Source organism: Python bivittatus, unplaced genomic scaffold (assembly GCF_059951505.1).
Source record: "Python bivittatus isolate LINGU-HERP-01145 unplaced genomic scaffold, Pbiv_v1 ctg000020_np1212, whole genome shotgun sequence".
In the NCBI taxonomy this organism is placed as follows: Eukaryota; Metazoa; Chordata; class Lepidosauria; order Squamata; family Pythonidae; genus Python; species Python bivittatus.
Genome location: NW_028277030.1, coordinates 29,941,132 through 29,965,038, shown reverse-complemented (window position 1 = coordinate 29,965,038; position 23,907 = coordinate 29,941,132). Strand labels below are relative to the sequence as shown.

Genomic DNA, 23,907 nt, shown 5'->3' with positions numbered 1-23,907 from the left:
GTTCCATTTTCTTGGGCTCCTCCATCAGGTGTGGTGCCCAGAACTGGACACAGTATTTGAGGTAGAGTCTAATCAAAGCAGAAGAAAGTAGAACAATTCCTTCCCATGATCTGGAAATTATAGTTTAGTTGATACAGCCTAAAATTGTATTTGCCTGTTTTGCAACCACATCTCACAATTCTGGTTCATATTCATCCTGCAGTCAATTATTGTTCCAAAATATTTTTCACGTGTACCATTATCAAGCCAAGTATCCCCCCATTCTGTGCCCATAAGTTTGGTTTTTCTTTCTTAAATGAAGAACTACAGATTTGTCTGCTCAACTTCATTCTATTGCTTTCAGTGTATTAGCTATCCCACCAATTGTGTGTCATCTGAAATTTAATAATAATTTCTTCCAAGTCTTCATCCAAGTCATTAATAAAAATATTGGAGAGTAGAGGACTCAGGACTGAGACTTGTGCCATCCCACTCAATATCTCTGGCCAATCTCCGGTGATGAAAACCATTGATGGAGATACTATGAATATGATTTTCAAGCTAGCTATGCGTTCAGTTAATTGACATGCTATCTAGTCCACATTTAACTAGTTGCCCAACAATATGTGGTATTCGGCCAAACGTTTTGCTTGAATCAAGATATATTATGTTTACAGCATTCCCACAATCTATTAAAGAGATACCTGATAAACTGATTAGTTATGAACTCTAATACAGGTACTCCTTGTTTAGCAAATGCTTCAGATAGTGACCATTCACAAATACAATGGTAATAAATGGTAATAAAAAATTAAAATAAAAAAATTATTATTTTACCATTTTTAAAAAATAACATTTTATTAATTTTTTAATTAAAAATTTTAAAAAATAATTTTCCGACCAATGCGCCATTTATGACAACAAAAGCCTTCAGTGTGAAACTAATTGAGGTCTGGTCAGTTTCAGGCAGCAACTATGAGGTGGCTGGAGGGTTCTAAACAACTAACTAAGGTCGCAGAGCTGAGATTGTTAACTTGAGGTTAGCACCATGCTATGGAGAAAGCAGCTCAGGAAGAGATAGCTTGTTTATGTAATCTCTCCGCCCTGTGAGGGGGCAAAAAAAGGAGAAAGAAATGGGTCAGGCACAGGACACTGTATGAGAGAACTTTATCTGAATGAGATGGCAGCAACCAGCAATCTTTACAACATGTCCCTCTCTCTCTCTCTGTTTGCTTAGTGACCATCTTGCCAGAACCAATTGCAGTCACTAAACAAGGACTACCTGTACTAGAATAGGAGCATATAGCTTTTAAATAGACATGAAGAGCAAAGACTATAGCCTGGCTTCAGGAAATGGAGAGAGATGCAGAAAATAGATTAGGCTTATTTTACATGAAAGGACTCATAACTTAAAGTGAGAAAAGCTATTAATTGACTATCTTTACATTCATAAATAAACATAATATGTTAATAATTCCACAAAGCCATACTCCATACCAGTTATAACAGTGGAGTAGAGCTGGAAAACAATTGTATGAACAAATATTATGTGTTTGAATGCTGGAAGATGAGATCTCCATAGCAAAAGACACATCTTTGTATCCATCTATTCTTTTAGTTCTCCTTCCCTCTCTCACTTGTATTTGTTATCAACCATTTAAAACAGGAGACTCAGTCTCTCCTAGCAAAACGTAAGGCTAGGAGAGCGTTTAACTCCTTTCTTTACTTTAGAAAGATTCACCTTTCTAAAGTAAAGGGGACATAGAACATAAATCTGTAAGATTACGCTACACTAGAATTGCTTGGCTATATAAGGAGAAAGAGGGTGTGGAGGGGGGGGGGAATCAACAATTTTACTGCTGCCCAGGCCTTAAGGCTGGGAATCAATACTGTACTATAACTGGATTTTAAAAAAAGCCTTGGTGTTGCCTTGGTCCTGTTCTAAAATAGATATTGGTCTCTATTTTCAAATTTTACTTGCAATCTTCATTAATTGACTTAATACAAATACTATTCATACCCCTCAAAAAGTGGAGCATCTCTTTATGCAGTGCATCAGTGGAAAAGCTGGTGAGTCTGCTTGAAAGCTAAGGAGGTGTTAGGGCTTTGCATCTGGCAGCATCTTCGTTGGAGAAAAGAGGAGAGAGAAACAGATGGCAAGAGCCACATTACTGCATATGGAGTTTCTGTATCTGAAGAATGGATTTGAAGCCTCCCCCCCCCCCCACGTCTGTTACGACCACAGCTATCCAAAAATCAACACCTGAATTTGGACCTTCAAGAGAAGCATTTAATACAATTTTGGGAATTACTCAAGTATGTAAGCAGGAGGGGCAGGGGGAGGGAGGGATTTAGGCACAGAATCCCTGCCCTGGTGTCACAGAATTGTTACATCAATGCCTGTGTGCAGAACTATGCAAGCCCTTTCTATAAGACTCAGAACCCCTTTGTATTTGGTCCCATTTGGGGTACTTAGTTTTTAATTTCTCACCGGTGTCTGTTTTGTTGTGTTTTATTTTAATACAGCCTGAGTTTTAGGAATCTGTCAGATTAGAAAAACAATAAGTAATTACTTTTTTGAAAAATAGGAGCCCAATCATATTGCTTTCTCTTAGGTGTTCTTGCTACCTGAAAATATTCCTGTAAAATTACTTTTCCTGCACTAAGCTTATTTTAGTTCTTTTTTTTTTTTACTGAATTTTTGAAAATCCACATTTAAATGGAGATCCAGATATATCCATCAGGAAGCTATACATGATGAATAGATAAACATTTCTAGTGCAATTTTTTTTTAAGCCATTCTTCAGAAGCATTAAGCAGTAATCAAAGTGGGAAGGATGGTAGTTCCCACTCATTCATTGAACCCCCATCCCAGCTCCGCTGAGCTCATTTAAAATTCCCTTCATCTAGCTCTAGTGACTGCTCCCTCATGAAGCAACACATAAGCTGTGGCCATTTTCCCAGCATGAATAATTTTCAGAGCATTGGAAATCTGGCCGACAGAGCAGTTGGCACCACAGAAGAGGTTTGCTTCCCGTGCAGAATGGTGATAAGGAACATTGTGCATGTGTGTGTGTGCACGCACGCGCGTGCTTATGGGAGGGAGGGAGGGAACCAAAGGATGCTTATTGTGATCCTGGCAGAAGTAAATGTTGCTTACTGAAGTCTCCCTGAATTTGCTTCAACTTTGGGGCTGCTTTGTCCTATGTGCTGTGTGCATGCGGTAGAAGCAGTGAAACATCTCTCCCACGTGGTGCTGTCTCTTCTTATATGTCCACTCCCTCTGCTAGATGCCAAGAAAATAGGAAATCTTGTCATCATATTTTCAAACATAGTGTCCTTCCCACTTTGAAGATTTTTGCTTCCATCTGTTTTATCATGCATGTGTGCACTTTAAGGTATATGGAGCAAAGAATAAATGTTGACCTTGCCTCCCCCTTTGTGCTTTCTTTACCCCTTAGGACTATGTGCTTGCTGTGGAGACGTATCACGCCATCATGAAATATTACCCAGAGCAAGAGCCTCAGCTGTTGAGTGGAATTGGAAGGATTTTCCTGCAGGTATGTACCTGATTCTGAATAATGCCAAGTGAGAGTTCTGCTTAGCCCCACTAGCACATCAATATTGGGGGGGGGGGGCTTTTAAAAAGCCCTAATGTTAGATAGTTTGATGTGTGAATTGTGCCATTTCATGAAACGAAAATAACGAGAAAACATTGCGGAAAGATTTAAAGCCGATGGCTATATCAATACCAAATTAAGTTTGGAAGGAAGTATGAGGTGAATGTTCTTACAGAACTTCCTAGGTTTGTCCACCTGACTTCTTGCTATTCCAGGCAGAACAGAATACCTACAGTTGAAATATAATGAGCACCCTGTCAGTTATTATTGAGAGAAAACATAATAGTTTAAATAACAAAGTCTGTAAATTTGTTAAATTATCTGGTGAGCATTGTTTTGTAGACCAGTGGCTTTCTTACTTCAGTAAGAGGTGCTGTATATTTGACATTTTCCACTCTGTTATAAACACATTCCCCCCCCCCCACACACACACACACGGAATGATGTATGGGATGTAATAAATACTCCACATTTTTCTATAGAATTAATGAAAGTAGATTAACTTTTCATTCTCCAAATTGCAATGCTGAATCCTGTGTAGTGGTCCTCAGGAGGAAGATAAGGACCCTTTTGCCCTCCGAGCAGCATGCAGCCCTAGCCACCATTGTCTAATCAAGGCAAGGTGTGTAGTTCACGCAGCCAGCCAAATTATTTTGGCATACAAGGAAGAAAACCCTTAACATTTCTCCCATCCCTGGTAGTAAAAAGTACAATAACAAGCAAATACTAACAATATGTTGCCTGAGGAACTGTCGCAGCCTGCCTGCTTCCATTTCTGTAACATAACAAACTTTTTTGATAGGAAAAATTATTTTTTGGTTTCCTGTGGCACTAGTGCTTTTAAAAAGATCAATGCTACATTTGTCTTCAGCATGAAGCCTGTGCCTCTTTTCTTTTCTTCCCATGTGACTTTATTACCAAAAGAAAAGTTCTGTTTTCAGCATAACAACAGACACAAGAAGTGATATTTAATTGCCCGTTGTTACTCTAGCCAAATTGAGCTTGCTGCTCACAGCTCACTGAATCAGTCAGGCACAAATAGAGTAACACTGAATCAGACTATAAGAAGTCTTAGCTGAAATTTAGTCACTTTATAAAAAAATGAGATGGGACAACCCATTTTCTTCACAAGTGGAGACTCCAAAAGATGTCTCTAAGAGATTTTTATAGTTTTATAATATTTCAGAGTTTCCTCGTTTTTATAATTAAATTGAAGAATTTAATATTTGGTTATTAAATTAATAATAATTTAATATTATTGAGGAATTTAATATTTGGTTATTAATAATATGTAGTAGGCACTTTGTAATAAATTCTGGGAGGTGGCTCACAATCAGAAATTAACTCATTCAAAATACAATAGTAATAAAAACAATTTATAAAACCATTATGAAAGTTAGCTTTTGGCTGACAACTAATAAATACTAAAGGACTTGAAAAATAAAATGGAACTTGGCCTGGCATCAAAATGACAGCAAGATAAGGGATAGGGTACCACCTTTGAAAAAGTCCCCCTTTGGAGGCACTTGAGAAAGAAGTTCAGAAGGAAATTTGAGGGCTGAGTAGTTTCATGCAGAAGGAAGTAGCTTTTCAAGTATCCTGCTACAATTGGGATAAATAGCAAGAACACCTGAGGAATCTGTAGCATTTGGATCAGGGCAACTGTGCAGTGTCAGCTGAAAGAGGTGACTCTTTTTAAAGAAGCAGTCTAACCCGGTCTTCTTTTGATTAAAAGAATATTATCATTAGGTGATTCACATTGATGATAGCCTATCACAGGCAGAATATTAAAACATTTGTCAAATCATTCTTGGAAAAACTGCTTGTGCCCTCTTGCATTACAGAAAAGATTTACGATTCATCAAGAAAAATAACAGAGGTTCCTTTTCGGTGACTGTTCTGAAAAGGGTGCTGGCTTCTCAACTCTGCTCTTTCTATTCTAAGAGCCATCAGAGGCTAGTTTGCTGAAAGGCAAGATTCCCAACCTTGGGTAGGATGCAAGGAGACTGCCTGATGTCTCCGAGGAGCAATCTGTCTGTCCAATTCATAGAACAGTGTTAACAGGCTCTGAAGGGAATCCTGTCTTCCTCAATATTTGCTGTTATCAGAGGCCTTGGGGGAAGAGAGATTATTGGACATTCTTGAATTAGTGGTTTTACTGTCAGAGTGGGACCTTTTCCTTCCAGTGCAGTAGCATTGAAGACAAAGCCCAAGAAACCTATTGGCTTGCTTACATAACCTTGAACAATAGCAGTTGAAAAGCTTTTTGCTTTTCAAAAGGGCCTGGAATCATGGCATCAAAGAAGCTGTCTCTCGTTTGTCAGTAGGCCACATCCGTGTGTCATATGGGAAACGCCCGAAAAACTGCTAAATTGTGTTTCCTGAAACTGGAAGGAAGGGAGAGAGGAGCCAATGACTGACTAGTTGGTTGGTTGATTAGATTTATATCTTGCCCATCTAGTCTGGTGTGTACTTTTAATTTTCTTACAACAAAAGCCAATGTTAAAAGTTAAAAATGTAAATCAAAACTAACACAAAAGTAACAGTTAAAAGTCTGGTCAATAAACTGTCTTTGATCATTTTCTTAATGCTGAGTGAATGGGGGCCAAAGTGTATCTCCCAAGGGAGCACATTCCATAGCCTGGGAACAACTGAAGGGAAGGCTGTCTCCTTCGTGCCAGATAAAGGACCATGCAGAAAGGGGACAGAGTCAGAAGAGCCTCTCTTGCAGACCTTAACTGCTAAATAAGATCCTAACAGTGATTATCCTTCAGGTAGACTCTAAACAGTTTGGCAACTGGTGCAGTACAGGTACCATATGACCCCTTTACCAGTTAGCCATCTAGCTGCCACGTTGCACCATTTCCAGTCAGTTTTTTAGGACAGATCCAAGGAGAGCAAGTCATGGTAGTTGAGATAGAATGAAACCAAAGCATGAACAATTATGGACAAAAGCAACCCCTATCTGTGAATACAATGGCTGAGAATCAAAGAGCTCCCGTAGACTGTGCACCTTCATCTAAAACAGACTAAACTTCAAACTTCATCTCCAATTTCCTACTGACAAATGATCCTTATCTTGATTTAAGTTTATTTTTCCTCTTCCATATGTAACCCATTATTAGACTTGAGCAATATTCAAGCATATTAAATGCTTCCTAGGAGCTGGACAGTAAAGAACAGAGTTCCCTGTAGATGTTGAACAACATAAGGGACAAGATGTTAAACAGGTGGTAGATCCTCATCTCTCTCTAATCCTTCCTTGGTTTTGAGAAGAGTGCACTTAGAAACAATAGTGTCAACTGCCATGGTCATTTCCATATTCCATAGATCATCTAAAGCAACAACATTATCACAGTCTTATGCTCATCAACTCTACTTGAATCTATCTATATACTACTAAAACTCTCATGTTGGTAACCTTCAACTGGGCAAAACAGTACGTCATAGGGCAGCAATTTTTGAACCAAAGTACCTCAAATGGGCTAACTTACAGAATGTGCCCAAAATCCAGGACTCATGTGGGATTGAAATTTGGGAAATTTGTGGCTGCTTCAGCACGGCTGTACTGCTGCACCACCGTGCTCAGCCCAGGTCACGTGATTGTCATGGGCATACCCCAACCTCTTTCCCGCCTCCCCCTGTGGCCAGTCAGCTGGTGGCAAGGCCCGATGGGCAAATGGCGATTGACTGCTTTGGAAATGAGGCAGAAATCTGAAATCTCTTAATGGCTGTGGGCATTGAGGGAGAGACTTAGATGCCTGCTGGCAAGGTAGAGCTGGCTGAGACACGCCAGAATGGGGAGCAGAGGTGCAGTTTTCCTCATGGTCTGTGGCTCCCTTTGTTCCACCTCCCCCCAGCAGGCCATTCTGCTGGTCAGCTGAGGAGGAGGAGGAGGCAGTGGTGGTAGCGGCAGCTTCACCAGGGCTCTCCTGAGGGTCGTGAAGGGAAGGCAAATGGCGCAAGCGTATATTATATGTGGAAATGGGAGGGAGGGAAAGAAGGATGGAAGGAAGATCTCTTACACTCCCTGCCAGCTTCCGACAAGCAAAGTCAATGGGGAAGCTGACAGCAAGTCACAAGTCGTTCACACTCCCACTGCTTTCTTGCCTTTGGTCATTCTGTTTCTCTGTTTAGGTAAAGAAATCTTTGAAATGATGACCTAGGTAAAATGGTGTGTCATAGGGCAGCAGTTTTTGAATAAAGGCATCTCAAATGGGCTAACTTATAGAATATGTCCAAAATCCAGGACCCATGACTCCCATGGGATTGACATTTGGGAAATTTGTGGCCATTTCAGCACTGCTGTGCTGCTGCGCCACTGCAATCAGCCCAAGTTACGTGACCATCATGGGTGTATCCCTGACCGCTTTTCCGCCTCTCTCTGTCCCTTGCGCCCAATCAGCTGGCGATGGGCAAGTGGCAATTGGCTGCTTTGGAAATGAGGCAAAAATCTGAAATCTCTTAATGGCGGTGGCTGTTGAGGGAAGGATGAAGAGCAACTCAAATGCCTGCTGGTGAGGTAGGGCTGGCTGGGGGGTGTCAGCGGTCAACTGGTGAGCCCTCTTCCTCCCTCGAGGGAGGGGGCCCTTGGGGACATGCCAGAATGAGAAGTGGGGGTGCAGTTTTCCTCGCAGTCTGTGGCTCGCTTTGTTCCACCTCCCCCCAGCAAAGTGGCAGGCAATTCCACAGGTCAGATGAGGAGGAAGAGGAGGCTTCACTGGGGCTCTCCTGAAGGTAGTGAGTGGAGGACAAACTGAGCAAGCCTATATTATATGTGGGAGGGAGGGAGGGAGGGAGGGAGGGAGGGAGGGAGGGAGGGAGGGAAAGAAGTAAGTTTTCTGACGCTGCCTGCCAGCTTCCCACAAGCAAAGTCAGTGGGGAAGCCGGCAGCAAGTCATAAGTCACTCACACTCCCGCTGCTTTTTTGCCCTTGGTCATTCTGTTTCTCTGTTTAGGTAAGGAAATATCTCTGAAACAATGACCCAATAGGTCATGGGTTGTGCAGTAGAATACTAAATCCAGCATGTGCCCTACTGCATCATGGGGCCCTGTATTACTTATGACAGGTCCCAGGTTCTTACAGAGAACATAAAACCTGAATTGCTCCTTAGTGAGCTACTTCAATGTGGATGGTGAAATTTTCCAGAACAGAGAACAGCGTAAAATCATGTGATACCTGACATGAGCCCAACTATCTCAGGAATATAGACTAAAGCAGCAGGGTTAACATTACAATAACAGGTCCTTCCATTGTCCTGGCCACTCTGCAGTAGCATGCATTAAAAATCAGAAGAGTGTCAACTGGAGCATATAACCAGCAAAAAGGAATTCCTATAAATCATGACACTCCTGATGATACTCCATGAACGCAGAAAGGCATGATCTTGGAGCTGTTTTCCATAGGCAGACAGACAGGCAGCGCACTTTCCCTCTTTCTCATCATCTACCAGGACTATTTGTGAAGTGCTAGTCGTTGTCTATGAAGTCCAGTCCAGTTGAGAAACTGTATTGGAGAAGACTAAACACACAAACGGGAAATGTTTAAAAAGGAAAAAAGAAGCTATTTGTTGAACATTTAAACAAAAAACAGTGCCGCAGGCCTGAATGTTCTGAACACCATTAGTTCTCTGAAAAAGTATTCACCCGTTTCAGAATTCCTAAATGTTTGCATATCTTTGCCATGGAAGGTTATTAGAGCTTCATGTGGGATGAAGTGATATATATAGAGTATAAGTGGATAAATAACACCAACATTTCACGCTTATTTCACTTATTTCATCCAACATGGGATGTGTCAGTATAAAAGGGTAATTACCCCCACATTCAGTTAAAGGGATAACTGGGGCAAGGTGTGTATGTACTTCATTAAACAATCAGGGCTGACGTGGGCCATTTCCGCACTATATAAATCTCACAAACATTAGCTGTCCTCACCACAGTGAAATTCTCACAACACAGGTTTTAGAGGGATATATGTCCCAATGAAAAGAAAGTTCTGAAGACCTTTCTTTAAAAGTAGTTGATGCCTACTAGCCTGGAAAAGATTACAAAATCAGTTGTAACGTGCTGGGGCTCCACCAATTCATTGTCAGAAATAAAGATTTTGAACAACAATGAATGGCCATCCTGTCAAAATCACTCCCAAGAGCACAGCATGAAATCATCCAAGGAATCACAAAGAATAACTAACAGGGATCTGCAGGCCACTCTTACCTTGGCTACTCCAGCATCAAAGAACAGTAAAAATGGGGTTCATGGGAGAATAACAAGGCAGAAGTCATGGCTCACAAGAAGAACACTGATGTTCATCTCAGGTATGCCAAAAAGCACCTGGATGACCCTCTTAACTTGATGGAATCTTCTATGGATAGGTGAATCAAAAGTAGAACTTTGTGGGAATTGTTATGTCAGATGGAAACCATATACTGCATTCCCTAATAATCTTATTCCAGCTATCAAGCACTGAGGTGATAGTGTCATGGTTTAGGGTTCTTTGGGTACCTCAGGATCTAGGTGACTTGCTATCACTAAAGGAAGTATGAATTCTCCTTTGTATCACAGTATTTTACAGGTTATCAGGGCATCTTCCCATCAGTTAAAGGAAAAGTGCAAGTGGGTCAGGTAGGAAGACAATGGTTCCAAATATACAGGCAAGTCCACACAGGTAGACCTCATTTAATGACTGCCTGGTTAGCACCATTCAAAGTTACATCAGTGCTGAAAAAGGTAACATTACGACCAGTCCTCACACTCATGACCATTGCAGCATCCCCACAGTCAAGATTCAGGTGCTTCACAACCAGTGGGCATTTACGACCGTTGCAGCATCCCGCAGTCATGTGATCGCCATTTGTGCACTTCCCAGCCGGCTTCCAACAAGTAGAGTCAGTGGGGAAGCCGGCAGTAAAATCCCAAGTTGTGGTCATGTGATGTCTCGCTTAACAACCATGTCACTTAGTGACAGAGTTGCTGGTCCCAACTGTGGTCATTAAGCAAGGCCTGTAAGAGAATAGATGAAGACCAAATTCAGTATTTGGGATGGCCAGGTCAACGTCTAGGCCTAAGTACCAGTAACAGAATTTAAGGGTGGTTTTTTTTTTCCAGATTGGCAAATTCTATGATAAATCACTAAAACAAGCATCAATTTTTGATTCACTCAGATTCTCTGATTATCAGTAGGATCCACAAGAAGTTCTGGTAACATTTTGTGGCAAAGATGCACAAATATTCAGAAAATTCAGAAGTGCGTCTTCACAGAATGTTCATGTGGGGGACCAGGGAATCTACAGAGGTTTATTCCAGCTTAGACTACTGCACAATCTCCTCTTGTAATGTTCCCAAAGTGACCAGATCTTGGAGCTAAATACAGAAGATCCATAATAAAGTCTCAAACTGATGTAGCCCAGCAACCACATCTAGCAGTCTTCCAGAGGCTTGAAAAGACTCCTAGGTTTCCTGCCTGTTTGGGACTGCTCAAAGCCCCTGGCAGTCCACATTATGTAACTAAGAAGCTGTTTTCCTTTGAGCAATACCTCTCAACCCCATCTTGTAGCAAGGATAAAATAAAACTGTAGCACATAATAACCCCCTTTTTATGTTCTATTTTCACTGCACCCAATAAATTGTCCTGGAAACGAATTATTTTCCTGTTCTCTTTCTGACCCTCTATATAGGCCACTGAGCCAACAGTAATTAAAACCCCACCTGTTTTCCTTCCAGAGAACGTGATCCACCTTGTTATCAATTACTGAGATCTAGATTTTTGTAGGAATGAAAATCATCTCAGTTAGGCTATGGGAAATTGAGGATGCACCTAAACCAGTTTGAATTGTAAGCCTACTGTGGATTTGTCCTTGCTGCCTTTTGGCCAGACAGTGAAGCTTTTTCAAATTATTGAACTTGAGGAGCAACTTATCTTCCCTGTATCTAGTAGAAGATGGCTCTTGTAACAATCTCAGAACCCCTTTCAGTTCACCATAGCGTGTTTGTACATGGGGGACTGGCTTTAAAAGCCCACTGATAAACATGCAATATAAAATGCCTGGAATGAGAACTGGAAAGTTGTTTCATCAGCACTAGGAACAAGGTGCCTGTAACTGGAAAAATAAAAGACCCTACCTAAACAGCCATACATGTTATAGTAATTCTGACACTTTCATTCCTTTAAATAAATCTCTCTGGGTTTTGATTCTGTAGTAATTTTCTTGAATATTATTGAGCTGCTTCTAAAGGTGATTTGCTGTATTGGAGTGACCAGGGGCTAGATGTCTTTGAGAATCAGCATATTCAGCTGCTGTTATCTTCATATTGTTCCACTTTTTTTTTTTAACAATAAGGGTTAGTGTGTGTGTGTATTAATAATTAATTAATTAACATTAATTAATTTTGATCCAAACCACTAATTTTAGCTATGTATTGATTGGGTTAGGTTTTGTGTTTATATTTGCTGTATGTTACATTCTTCTCTTTTACTCCCTAGTGCTGAAAGTAATTTCTTTATGAAGACCTACCTATTGATGAGTCTCTCTTGTGCTTTGTTAATTGCAGTAACTCTTACTTACCATTTATGTACTATCCAGATTGGAGACATTAAAATGGCTGAAAAGTATTTTCAAGATGTTGAGAAAGTGGCTCAGAAATTGGATGGACTGAAGAACCAAATTATGATTTTAATGAACAGGTGGGAGACATAAATGCCAAATTAATCTTAGACATGATTTTGCAAAGAATGCACTGTGAACATTAAGAGGCCCTAGAGAATACCCCTTTCTCTTCATTTATCTTTTATGTAACCTCAGCTGCCAGAAGAAAGACTGATTGGTACCTACCAGCCCATGAGATTTGTATGACATAGTGTAGCCATGAAAAAAAAAAAAATTATTACAAGATTTCTTCCTTGACCACTATAGATTTGCCTTGTTCTAGCCACTTTCATATGCAAATTTACTCCTATGTCAGCTTTGCAGATTAATGCTGCAATGCAGACCTACTCATACTTATTAAGAAGAAGCATTTAACTTAGTGGAACATACATTCACTGCATGTATTGGATCCAGATTTTTCATACACACTAGAGGAAGAGGTCTGGATAGCAGTTTACTTTGTTTCCCCTCTCCTGCAGTTCCTTGTTTCTCAAAGTTGTTCAGCATTATTGGGAGACCTTCCAAAAAGTATGGGTGCTTGCACTTGGAATAGAACATTGAAGAAACCAGCTAAAATCACCAACCATTGGAAGCTTCCATGGATCCCAGTTTCGTCTGTGAATAGAAGAAATCTTTATTGAAGTGTACTCATTTAATATGTTTTAAGTGTTTGTTTAAAATTGTAAAGACAGGGAACATATTTGCAAAAAATATATAGGAAAATAATCTGCTGAAGAGTTCCCTCTTCAGTTGGAACTCAGTGCTACACTTCTGTTTACCTCTTCATAATGTATGAATTACAGGTAGTCAGTTTAAGAATGAGCTCCATTCCCAAGGTCTGTCCTTAAGTCAAATTTGTATGTGAACCAGAACAGTATTATTGTATAATACTATATAAGTATTATTGTGTAATTAACTCAAACCATTATGTATTTAACTTGAATCATTGTGTATTTAACTCAAATTTTAACTCACTCCGTTCTTAACTATGAGTTGTCCGTAAACCAGGTGTTCTTAACCCAGGGATTACCTGTAGTCAGCTACTCTATCAAACCATAGCTTCATGTTGCATTGTTTAATCTGAAATCTAAATTATCATTTAGATCCAAGATTAATTTATGAAGATCAACTGAGAGAACACTCATATATATGAAGAGACAAGAATGTAGTTTCCTTTTATAATGCAAATATTTGAGTTTCTAAAGGAGTCATTTTCTGAAGGAGTGCACATATTCTCCCTTTTCTTGTTTTAGAGCATTTCTCCATCTTGGTCAGAATAACTTTGCAGAAGCTCACAAATTCTTCACAGAAATTTTGAAGATTGATCCATCAAATGCTGTGGTAAGAAATCTTAATGTTAAATATATAGCCATGGCTCATAGGCTTCAAAAGTATATTGCCCTTAGTGTCTGATTTAGAATACTGTATGCATATGTACATTTAGGTAACAAATACTGACACTTAGCACAATCAGAATTTGTTTAGTGAACTTCACTGGAATAACGTAGAGTAATATACAGACAGCCTTCTTCAATCTGGAACCCTCCATATGAACTGAGATATAAACTCCCCAAATTATTTTCTTTTTTAATAATTTTATTAAGAATTACAAATAGAAGGAATAAAAACTAATATAAACTACAAAAATATAGAAATACAAAAAGAAAAATACAAAAAAAAGGAAAAAAGTGTAGAAAAAAAGAAAAAGAAACAAAAGAAACAAAGTAACTTCCCCCTTCATCCCAGCAAGTAATAACAATTTTAATAGCTTATCAGCATTTCTTAATACAACGTTTACTTTCTTCACCCCATAACTCATCTCTTAACTAAAAAAACAAAATCCAAAAGCCTCATCATTTGTTCTTTGTCAGCAAAAGTCCAGTAAGGGAAACCAGATATAACTAATTTTCTTTTTTAATCTTGATCAAATAAGCCAACCCTGTATTCCTTCCCTGAATTTTTAACAATCAGAGCTTGTTTTCTCTTCATTTTTTTTTTTACTCAAGAATCTTTCAAAACTTTAACAGACCACTTTTGTACATCCAGTAAGAAAAAGTTATCAAAATTACTTTTCTAGTTTAATAATTGTACATTTCCTTTAGGCAGTGAAACATCCATCAGTTTCATTTGTGTATCCAGTACATCTTTCTCCATATCCTTCTCATTGCTTAACACATTTAAGTCACATTCAAATTAATTTCCAATTCATCTGTTGTAGCTTTTTTTTTCTTCTGTAACTTCATTGACACATGATCTGTCTATCATATCAAGTAATTTTGAAGACCAATATTGAAAAACCTCCATTAAGGTTTTTTGCTCCATTCTTTCTTTGTTAATGAAACAAATTTATTATCCTCTAGCTCCCTCTAGTGTCAAACCTTCAAGGTCCCATTATCATGTTTCGTCTTGAAAGGACCCAAACAATCAACATTTCCCACTGGAAGAATTCTTCTATATAACTCTAAGTCCATCTGGACTTTATTCTAAGCACCCTTTTGCTAAAAATAATATTTTTCCAGAACTTTTAAAATCATATTTAAAAACATATTTCTCCAAGGAGAAAGCAACTCACCTGGTGAATACAGTAAAACCTTGCCAATCCAAAGAGTCTTAATATTTCCAGTACAGAAAAAAAAAAATCCAAAAAGTGATTAAGAAATGAGGCTTGGTTGAGCTTTATGTCCTTAAAAGACATTACGAGTATGAGCTTGATGGTATCCCTCAACTCCCTGCCACTCAACTCATAAGCCGACTACTAAACAACAGTTCCTGTGATCTACTCACAAGAAGTGGCTGTCCAGAATCACATGAGTTATCTCAATGATCTCTCCCTCCAGAGAGATTTCGCTGGTCGGGATCCAGTATCCAGCCATGATTTTCCTTGTTAAATGCAGTCCTGCTGCCAGGTGCTCACCAGAAGTCCCTAAACTCAGAATTCTGAGCTAGTCTGTGGAAGGTATCCAGTTGGGGGATCAGTTTAGATTGAGGTGTTCCTCATATCCATCTTGAGCTCCAAAAACAGGCACTGTTGTAATGTTTGGAACTCTAGCAACAAAGAAAGCCTCCAAGTCCCCCAAAAATCAAGGCTTGGATAGGAAAGTATTTAAAGTGTGTTGCATTTTCTCTAGAGTGGTTCCTTTGGATTTCATGAAGAAATCTAATCTATATTTTCTCTAGGCTAACAACAATGCTGCCGTTTGTCTTCTTTATCTGGGCAAACTGAAGGATTCCCTCCGTCAGCTGGAAGGAATGGTTCAGCAGGATCCTAAACACTACCTCCATGAGAGTGTTCTCTTCAATTTGACAACCATGTATGAACTTGAGTCTTCTCGCAGCATGCAAAAGAAACAGGCTCTCCTTGAGGCTGTAGCTGTCAAAGAGGGCGACAGCTTCAACACTCAGTGCCTCAAGTTAGGATAAGACCATCCATTTCTTTTTTTGCAAAATCTCATTTCAGAAGCTGTATATACCTCGGCTAATCTGTAAATGTTCCTCCAGCAAGTGCAATAAAAAGGCTTTTGAATTATGAACATATGATAAAATTGTTGTAATATAGGAATTTATACGCTGGTCTGTTTCAATACATCCTGGCTATCACCCTCAGGATTTCCTGTTAATCTACTGCCAAATTCATCCCTGCAGTTATTGCCAGCTTATAGAGCATATACAAACAATCACAATTATTCAGATGAGCTTTTTTCCTACTAATAGTGACCTATATGAGCTAACTTGTCTTGATGGCTTTTGTTCTGAACGCATTCAGGGCTTAGTGATTGCATGTGTATAATTGGAAGGCAGTGGGTGACGGATGGAGACGACTGCAATAAAGTAGGAAGTTATAAAGACAGGCTCCAGTCTAGGTCTTGTTTGTTTCGGTAAAGCAGTGGGCCCACTAGTGGTGCCCCATAAACTCTCCCTAAATGATTTTGAGAAGAATTATGGGACACAGCCTCCTTCACCTGTTTCAGTATGGAAACAGCTGCTGTTTCCCCCTTAACTTTACCCAGCTAGGCAAGAAATGGTGCCTAAATACTAATACCAGCTTTCATTTGCTTCTGTGACCGAAACGCATCAGGATTTACCCAAGCATATCGGAACAGAAGGCCAGATTGTATTCATGGCAGAATAGGCTCATCCAAAGAAAGAACTTGTTCATAATTCATTTGTTAATGCCGTCTGTAATCTTCTATCCGAACTCTTCCCTTAAAGATAAGGAGTTTTGTCCGTCAAATGAACAAACAGCATCTGCAAGCAAAAATAATTTTATCTCTAAACAACCCCCCCCCCCTTGCCCCTGAAATCAGCTCTGGAGGTTGTTCCAGGACAAACTGAGAAACACGCAGAGGAGGGAGAGAACAATACGTTCTGTTGGGTGAGCAGAAGCCCATCCATTTAACTTGGGATGTGGTCCATTGATTTATTACCAGCAAGCTCAAAGGCTAATTATTTGAAGGTAAGGATAGCTTGTTCAGAGTAAAAAGGCAGACAAAAACCAGATTCGCATATCACATCAAACCATGGCTTGTCCAATTATGGTTTGTTGAATAAACCACAATTGAATGAACACACACATCACTGGGTTTACAATCAGTAACTGGCATCATAATCTTGGGTTTTCATTTGTGTGTTAGCCCCCCCGAGGTTATTTTATATAATATAGGTGGCCATAAAACAACATCCTAAGGCAGGATGTGAGGGCGAGCTGGCTGCGACGTCTGTCACCCCATTGATTACCTGGGTTGATTCGGCTGATCTGGCTGGCTAGGCAGGTGTCCCCTCTCTCCCTCCCTCCCTCCCTCCCTCACCGCTCCATGTGCGTCCCTCCCGAAGCTGCGCGCTCAGTGGAAGAGGACAACCATCCCAGATAGGAGTGTACCGATCTTGGGTCAAGGGGATACGATAGCTGCGCTCCCCTGCTAGAACCTCCAAGCACCCTAAGACAAAACCAAACTGATCACATTTAAGCCAAGTAAGTCCAGAAAGAGTCTGCACAGGAATGTGAGGTAATGTAATCTAAGCATCCCTTCACCTGGGAAGAATAGGCCAGAATTGAATGGGGTTGAAACAGAAATTCTCTTCTGCACGCTTAAAAGGCAGAGGGATAGGCCTCCTTATTATTGCCATCCCAGACTGGACCAGTCGCCTTCAACGTGTTATGGGTTGCTTTATTTCCCCTCTTTTGCCAAGTTCTGGTCCATTGGCGAATGCATTCCCACATATGTGCACACGTGCATCCATGAAAAAAGAAGGCCATGATGCCGGAGGGCGGCAGTGGGTATATTGTACAGATTTGTCTGCCTGGATGTATCCATAATGCATAAAGTGCTGGCAGAGCATGTCAGCAGGTGCGCTGCTCTTATTGCTATGCTCCTCACACGCGCGCGAGAGCGCCCGGGATAATTCCAAAGGTTACTGTGACGGGTGAATGAATAGGCGACGAATTGACCTGCTTTAGAGGTGAAAATGAGGAAGCCGCCTCTCCGCCAGCATTAAAAGCCTGCTGCTTGAAAAGCCAAATTAAAATCAGGGATCTATTAAAACAAGAGAGCTGCCATTCAAACGAGACGGCGGGGGTGGAGAGGGGCGGCAGGCAGCCAGCGAGCGAGCTGCAAAGCGGGTCCCGGGCCAGCGGACGTTCGGGCCCCGTCGATGAGGGGCGGCTGCGCTCGCCAGTCGGAGGGTCACGAGCTCGAGGGGGTCTCAGCGCAAAAGGGAAGAGGGGGGCCCGGCCCGGCCCCGCGTGAAGGATCCGCTCTTCAGCCGGCCAGGCTCTCGCGCCGTTGTTTGCCAAGCCTGCAAGAGGGGACGAGCAGCCTTCCAGCGGGGCCAGCTGGGATGAAAGAAAAAAAGAGGAGGGGGCAAGCATAGGTGTGATTTTGCGAGAAGCAAAAAGGTGGCTTATGGGTCGCCAGGGCTGTTGTGCCTCAGGCAGGGGTCTCATTTCTAAGGCGGTTTCGCGCCAATTCGCCGGGGCGGCCGTTGCACAGACCCCCTCCCCGAGCTGAGGCGCTCCATCCCTCCCGAAGGGGCTGCCCTGGGGGTTCTGTCCGCCTCGGGGAAGGCGCGTGGCCAGGGGCCTTGACTTCGGCCCGGGTTTTCCTCAGGCGGGAGCTGCTGCTGCGGCGGCGGCACATTGTCTGCGTGATCGGATTTTAAAAATGCGCGTGAATCTGGTCCTACATCCGAAGAGTGCAAACAGCAGTATCTTAAACCACGGCCACCCAGACATAAAATCTCTTCCCGTATGACCCCGGAGGAGAGCGAGGGAATGTGCTGAATTTGGCGTCGCTCTTGCAACCAGCCCCGAGAAAGCAGAGGAAAGCAGCTTCCATTAATCTAGCAGTATGGCTGATCTCGAAAAACTAAGCAAGATTGAACCTGCCCTCGGACTGGATACCAATAGGATATCCCAGCTTTGTACGTTAGAAAATAAGATTTAAAAAAATATATCCCAGAAGAAGGCAATGACAAGTTACATTTTGTTACCCAGAAAACAGTCATGCTAATCTCAGAGACTTGATTTAAGAAAAATTAAGCTGTCTTGTTAACTGTGGGTTCATAGATACTACACCAGAAATCATAGAATTATGTAATATGCTGAATCAAATAAGCACGCACTTAGCCGGAAATAGCTCAGTGTGAAGTGCAAACCTAACCACATTTTGCTGGCTTCACATACAGTATGAAGCCATGATTTGACACACATCCACTGTATTGAGGCCACAATGGCTAGGGTCAGATTGCTACAAGCCATAAACTATGTCTTGGACACTAAAAAAAGACACTAAACTAAAAAAGACACTAAAAGACACTAAACTAGGGAATGGGTGAGCCCTGATCTGCAAGCTTTGTGCTGTACTCCATTTCCATGTTTACATTCTTCAGTGACCACCCAAATTCATACTACTGAAATTTAGTAGCAAAACTGTGGTCTTTGTGGCAGCAGAATTAGCTTTTTAGCAAAATTAAACCTTTGGCAAGCTTAACCTATTGGGCTTGAATTGAAAAACAAAGAAGCAAGCACTATTTCCCACTCCCCACACAACAGAAGTGGTCCAAAAATCTCACCAACCTTCTGTGCTGTTTCTCCATCTGCATGAAGTCTTCAGAAGTCTTTTATGAGCAATAAGGAGGTGGTGCCCACGGGAAAAAAGATGCACAAACTTCTGTCTGTGATTAATTCAATAAACCATGATTAAGCAAACCATTAATGTAGTGTACAAACCCAGCCAATTAAATCTTGGTTCCTAAAAGAAGGGATTCCCACCCTATTAGTATTTCGAAGGGCCTTAAAGACCTGGCTCTTCGCCAGGCCTTTGGAGAGGATGAGTGATGCCCCCCTCTTCCTTTCTGTTCCCCTCTGGGTTTATTTTCTTTGCCATCGTTGTTCTTTTGTCTTGTACTGATTTTGTGTTTTTTTTTTATTGTTTTTTGTTTTTAAATGTTTTAATTGTAAACCACCCAGAGTTGCTGGGAGTCAGGCAGTATATACATTTTATTATTGTCGTCATCGTCATCATCTAAGTTTCTGCTGTGGTTCATGGTGTACTAAACAATTTGTATCACCATGGTTTATTGCAATAAACTAGTTAGTACATTTATTTCCAACTATAGGTTTTAGTAAAAATCCATATAAAATTACAACAATCCTTATCCACTCAATTCACCCCCCCCCCACAAAGTAACAGCAGTATCTGTCAACATCTGCATTCATATCTTCCTTGCAGTCACTGCAAACAAAGCAACATGATTTATTAGATGTTGGTCTACATTGGTCAGCAGGAAATAGATTGCAATAAACTATGATTAGCTGGGTTCACACAATATACTATGCCATAAACCACGATTTATAGAATTTAGTGGCTAGTGTCACATTGTACTCTAAATTCAAGCCATACAAATCACATTGTGGCTTAATGTGATGTACAAACTCAGCTCCTGGTTCTTGTATAAGTCACTTCATGATTTTGTAGTTTTGTGGTGTTTCTGCCAAGTTGCTTTTTCTTCCTTTTTGAAGTTGCAGCATTCAGGTGCTGCAGTGAGATTTGGTGGGGAAAGGAGATAGGTGGGAAACAGAATTGACAAGTGCACTTCAGAGAGCTTGGACTCCAAATCCCATCAGACTCAGCTAATCCAATGACAAGAAGCTGTGAGAGATGTAGCCCAAAATACTGAGGATATCAGCTTGTCTACTCCATTTTTTTTTTAAATCCTCTAAAGAAGTAGCATGATAATTTGCCTAATATATAGGAATGGCAAGTGACTATCCCCCCACTCCCATGCCCGAACACCCCTCTTGTCCCATTATCATTTCAATTTCTGTGCAGCAGGCAGCTGTTACAACCATGGGACCAAGGATCAGCAATCGAGGGTAACAATGGCAGCAATCCATGGAAAAATAGTTGCCTTCCGTCAACAGCACAAGGGCCTGGTGCCGTGTTATGCTCTCAGGAAAGAAAGACTTTTGCATTGACATCTCTGCCTGACAGCCAAGAGAGGATTTCTGTCGGACCAGACAGGGTGTGCCAAGGGCTGGAACAGCAAGAACTTAGCAGATGGGCTTCACAGACTACTGGCACCAGACCACCGCTCCATGCCCTAGCAGGCACCAGCCCTTTTGTGGATGCTAAATTTTTAATTCTGAAATTTAAAAGAACAAGCAAATGTCCTGGGGGTTTCAAGCTGCTTCTTGATTGAGAGCAGGCAGACGCAGCGGCTGTCAAACCAAAGTAAACAGCGCCTCTTTGCTCGCCTAATTAAGAGCACCAATCTTTACCTCTTCAAACCAGTCAGCAGTCTTGATTTCCCAAGGTCCTCAAGTGCTCTTCTCGTTGTTAAAGGGCTATTCATCATGGCCAGCCATTTTTTTTCCTCCCAAGAAGCAAGCAAAATGGGAAGAGAGCAAAAACATGGATGAAGGCTTAGTCACAGTAAAAAACAAACAAACCACACCATGGATGTGCCAGTGGTGACTGCAGAAGGGTTTGACTCCAGTCCTGTCATCTGGATTTTTTTTCAGCCAGCCGTTTTTTGTTTTTGAAAAGCCTTCTGCTATCCATGATCCTGTATCTTTCACACAGTGGTATAACAAGTAAAAATTCACGAGGTAGAACATTCCCCAGCATGCATTCTGCTGTTTTTAGTCTTTTAGATCTGTTGTAATCTCCATGGAGAACTATGGTTCGAATAAAAGCACAATAGGTCTAAAAGGATTCTGGTTTAAAACAAATCACTGGATGTTTGTTTATATTCATCAGCAGTATTTTAAGCTGCTTCATAACCCACAAAGGCCACAGTCCAGTTTAGAGAGCAGAAAGGAAAGTGCTGCACGCCCAACAAAACATACCCACTTTTTCAAGAGGAAGCAAGTACCTCCTCCGATTGCCATGGAAATCAAGGTGGAGGCAAGCTGGATTCATTCCAGTGAAGAGGAAACTCTGCCAGTTTCAACATTTAAACGGGGCCAGGCTTGTTCCTAATTGCAGAATAGACACATTTTTTTCTTTTCTTATGCCATAGCTTTTATGCAGCATTTCAAGAGATTCTGGGCTTTTGGTAAGAGTTTTCCACACCAAGTTGGCCTTAAATTAACTGATAAGGTAAAGGTGGGGCTGCCATATCTGGGCTACGAAACACCACTAGGTGGCAACAAAGTAATAATGCAAGCAAGTCTTAGCTTTTTGCTGCCACCTAGGAGGTGTCTGGAGTTTTACAGCCCAGTTCCAGCCATTTCAGATGTCTCTTCTTCACCAAACTCAAGGATTCCCAACTTGAACCCTAACAGTAGTAGGGGTAGTAGTAGACTACCCCTACTACTTTAGTAGACAAACAGAATCCTCGGTAAGGATAATGCTTGCTCTTCCATAAAAGCAAAGAACATCAGAACTCTTTAAAGAAGTTTTATAATCCCAAGAAAAGAGGTGGTTGCTTTAAGTCATATCTATATTTTTTTAAGGAGCTGCAGTAATATATTTGGGAACATATTTATGCTCCTTCACGGAATCAAATGGTGCATTCTGCACAAACCTAACAGACATGAAACTAATGGAACAGACACCAGCAGCCTTCCTAGAAGACAGGTAAACAGAAATATAGTGTCCACTTGTTGCTCTGTTGAAGCACCAATGATTCAGTCACGTGCTCGGTTATTTGTGTATTGTCCCATTTAGTTCAGCAGCACCTCTCTGTCCATAGAGATGTATTGACTTTTAGAAACTGTTGCACGTTAAGGAGAGTGAGAAGAATCCAAATCAGGGATTAGTCAATTGCTGTCCTGTAGAACTGGGCAATTCATGAATGCATCAATAAAGGAAATAAATAGCTACATTTCAGTGGGTTTATGGGAAAGAAACCTAAATAATTTGCAAATGGAAAAAAATGCCATTGATTCTTTATATTCATTGGTTATATTCACACAATACTGAACCACAAAATAACTACGCTTTAATCTAGCTGTGTTAAGTGAATCCAACCTGTATGGTTCAGTGTGTTGTGTTAATCCAAGAAATGTGGCCAGGTAAATAACCTGGTTAACCATAGGTAAGTATAGTGTGTAAATGCAGCCATGATTTCAGGGTTATTTATCACATTTCTACCAGACCACAATCAAATGAATCTCAGCATCTTGCACAGAATATAAAACAAATTAAAACATCCATGAGCTAAACCTGAAAGAAGCCATCCACAATGTAGAACGGAAAAAAGGGGATAAAAAGATGGTGTCATATATAAGCCTAAGAGAATGATCTCCAAAAAAATCCAGTCTTTTTAAGAATTTCTAAAAAACCAGCAGGGAGTGGGTTAGTCTGATCGACTGTTTTTCAATCTCAGCAACTTTAAGATGTATGGATTGAAGTCCACACATCTTAAAGTGGCTGAGATTGAAGTCCACACTGGGGTCATCTCTATCAGGAGGCTGCTTCAAAGCATCAACACTGTCACGGAAAAGCAGCTTCAGGCCCCTGCCCCAAACCTCTCAAGCCCAACAACTTTTTAAGGAGTTGAAAATGGAAACAGGTTATTTTTAATTCAATACAGTTTAAGAGCTTTTATCTTTAGCTAATTAATTTCTGATTAACTTTTATCATGATTCTTCTTCTGCGGCATCAGAATCCCTGCAGCTGCTACATATTTTGTAAAACAACGTGGAATACCCTGGTTGCGTATCAACCACGCTTACAGGTTAAAATACAGCTGACTAGTCTGTGGATCATTTGTAAACACAGCCAGCAAGATTATTTTATTCAGCCAGTTGTGCAAATTCAGGCAACTCAGTTAATTCAGTAAATTTAGTCCACTTAAGCAAGAATTAATCTGTGTGCAAATACAGCCCTCATGTCCATCACATCCTGTTTGGTCATTTATGTGGATTTAAACTGTATTGCATGCCACAGAATTTAGTGATTGGGTTTCATTTCTTGTAGTTAATAAACCTATGCCTATCCAACCTGTTCCTACAGCTGACAGTTTAAAAGCAGAATTCACACTTCAGCTCTTACCTGGGTTTTCACGATCCCTTGCATACCTTCCATACATACAGTGATTTCACACAAAAGCAATCACGTACAGTGTGAGCATTTATATATATGCCTCACAGAGATGAGCCCTTAAGGTGATACAAACACCAACCCAACAAGCTAGCTGAAAAAGGCTGAAGACAAATG

General features: G+C 40.8%; 1 protein-coding gene across 8 annotated transcripts in view; it reads left to right on the top strand.

The window, feature by feature from the left end:
* TRAPPC12 (trafficking protein particle complex subunit 12) overlaps positions 1-15,774 on the top strand; it is a 92,136-nt gene extending 76,362 nt beyond the window's left edge. For 5 of the 8 annotated variants that reach the window (XM_025164425.2, XM_007424687.4, XM_007424686.4 and 2 more), the window contains 4 exons: positions 3,441-3,539; positions 12,182-12,282; positions 13,498-13,585; positions 15,422-15,774. In XM_025164425.2, coding sequence (XP_025020193.2) covers positions 3,441-3,539; positions 12,182-12,282; positions 13,498-13,585; positions 15,422-15,664 — 531 coding nt within the window. In that variant the 3' untranslated portion in view covers positions 15,665-15,774. Of the gene's footprint in view, positions 1-3,440; positions 3,540-12,181; positions 12,283-13,497; positions 13,586-15,421 lie in introns of those variants that run through there. The other 3 variants (XR_015795431.1, XM_088136628.1, XR_015795433.1) reach the window with 2 other exon arrangements.
* The last annotated feature ends 8,133 nt before the right edge of the window (positions 15,775-23,907 follow it).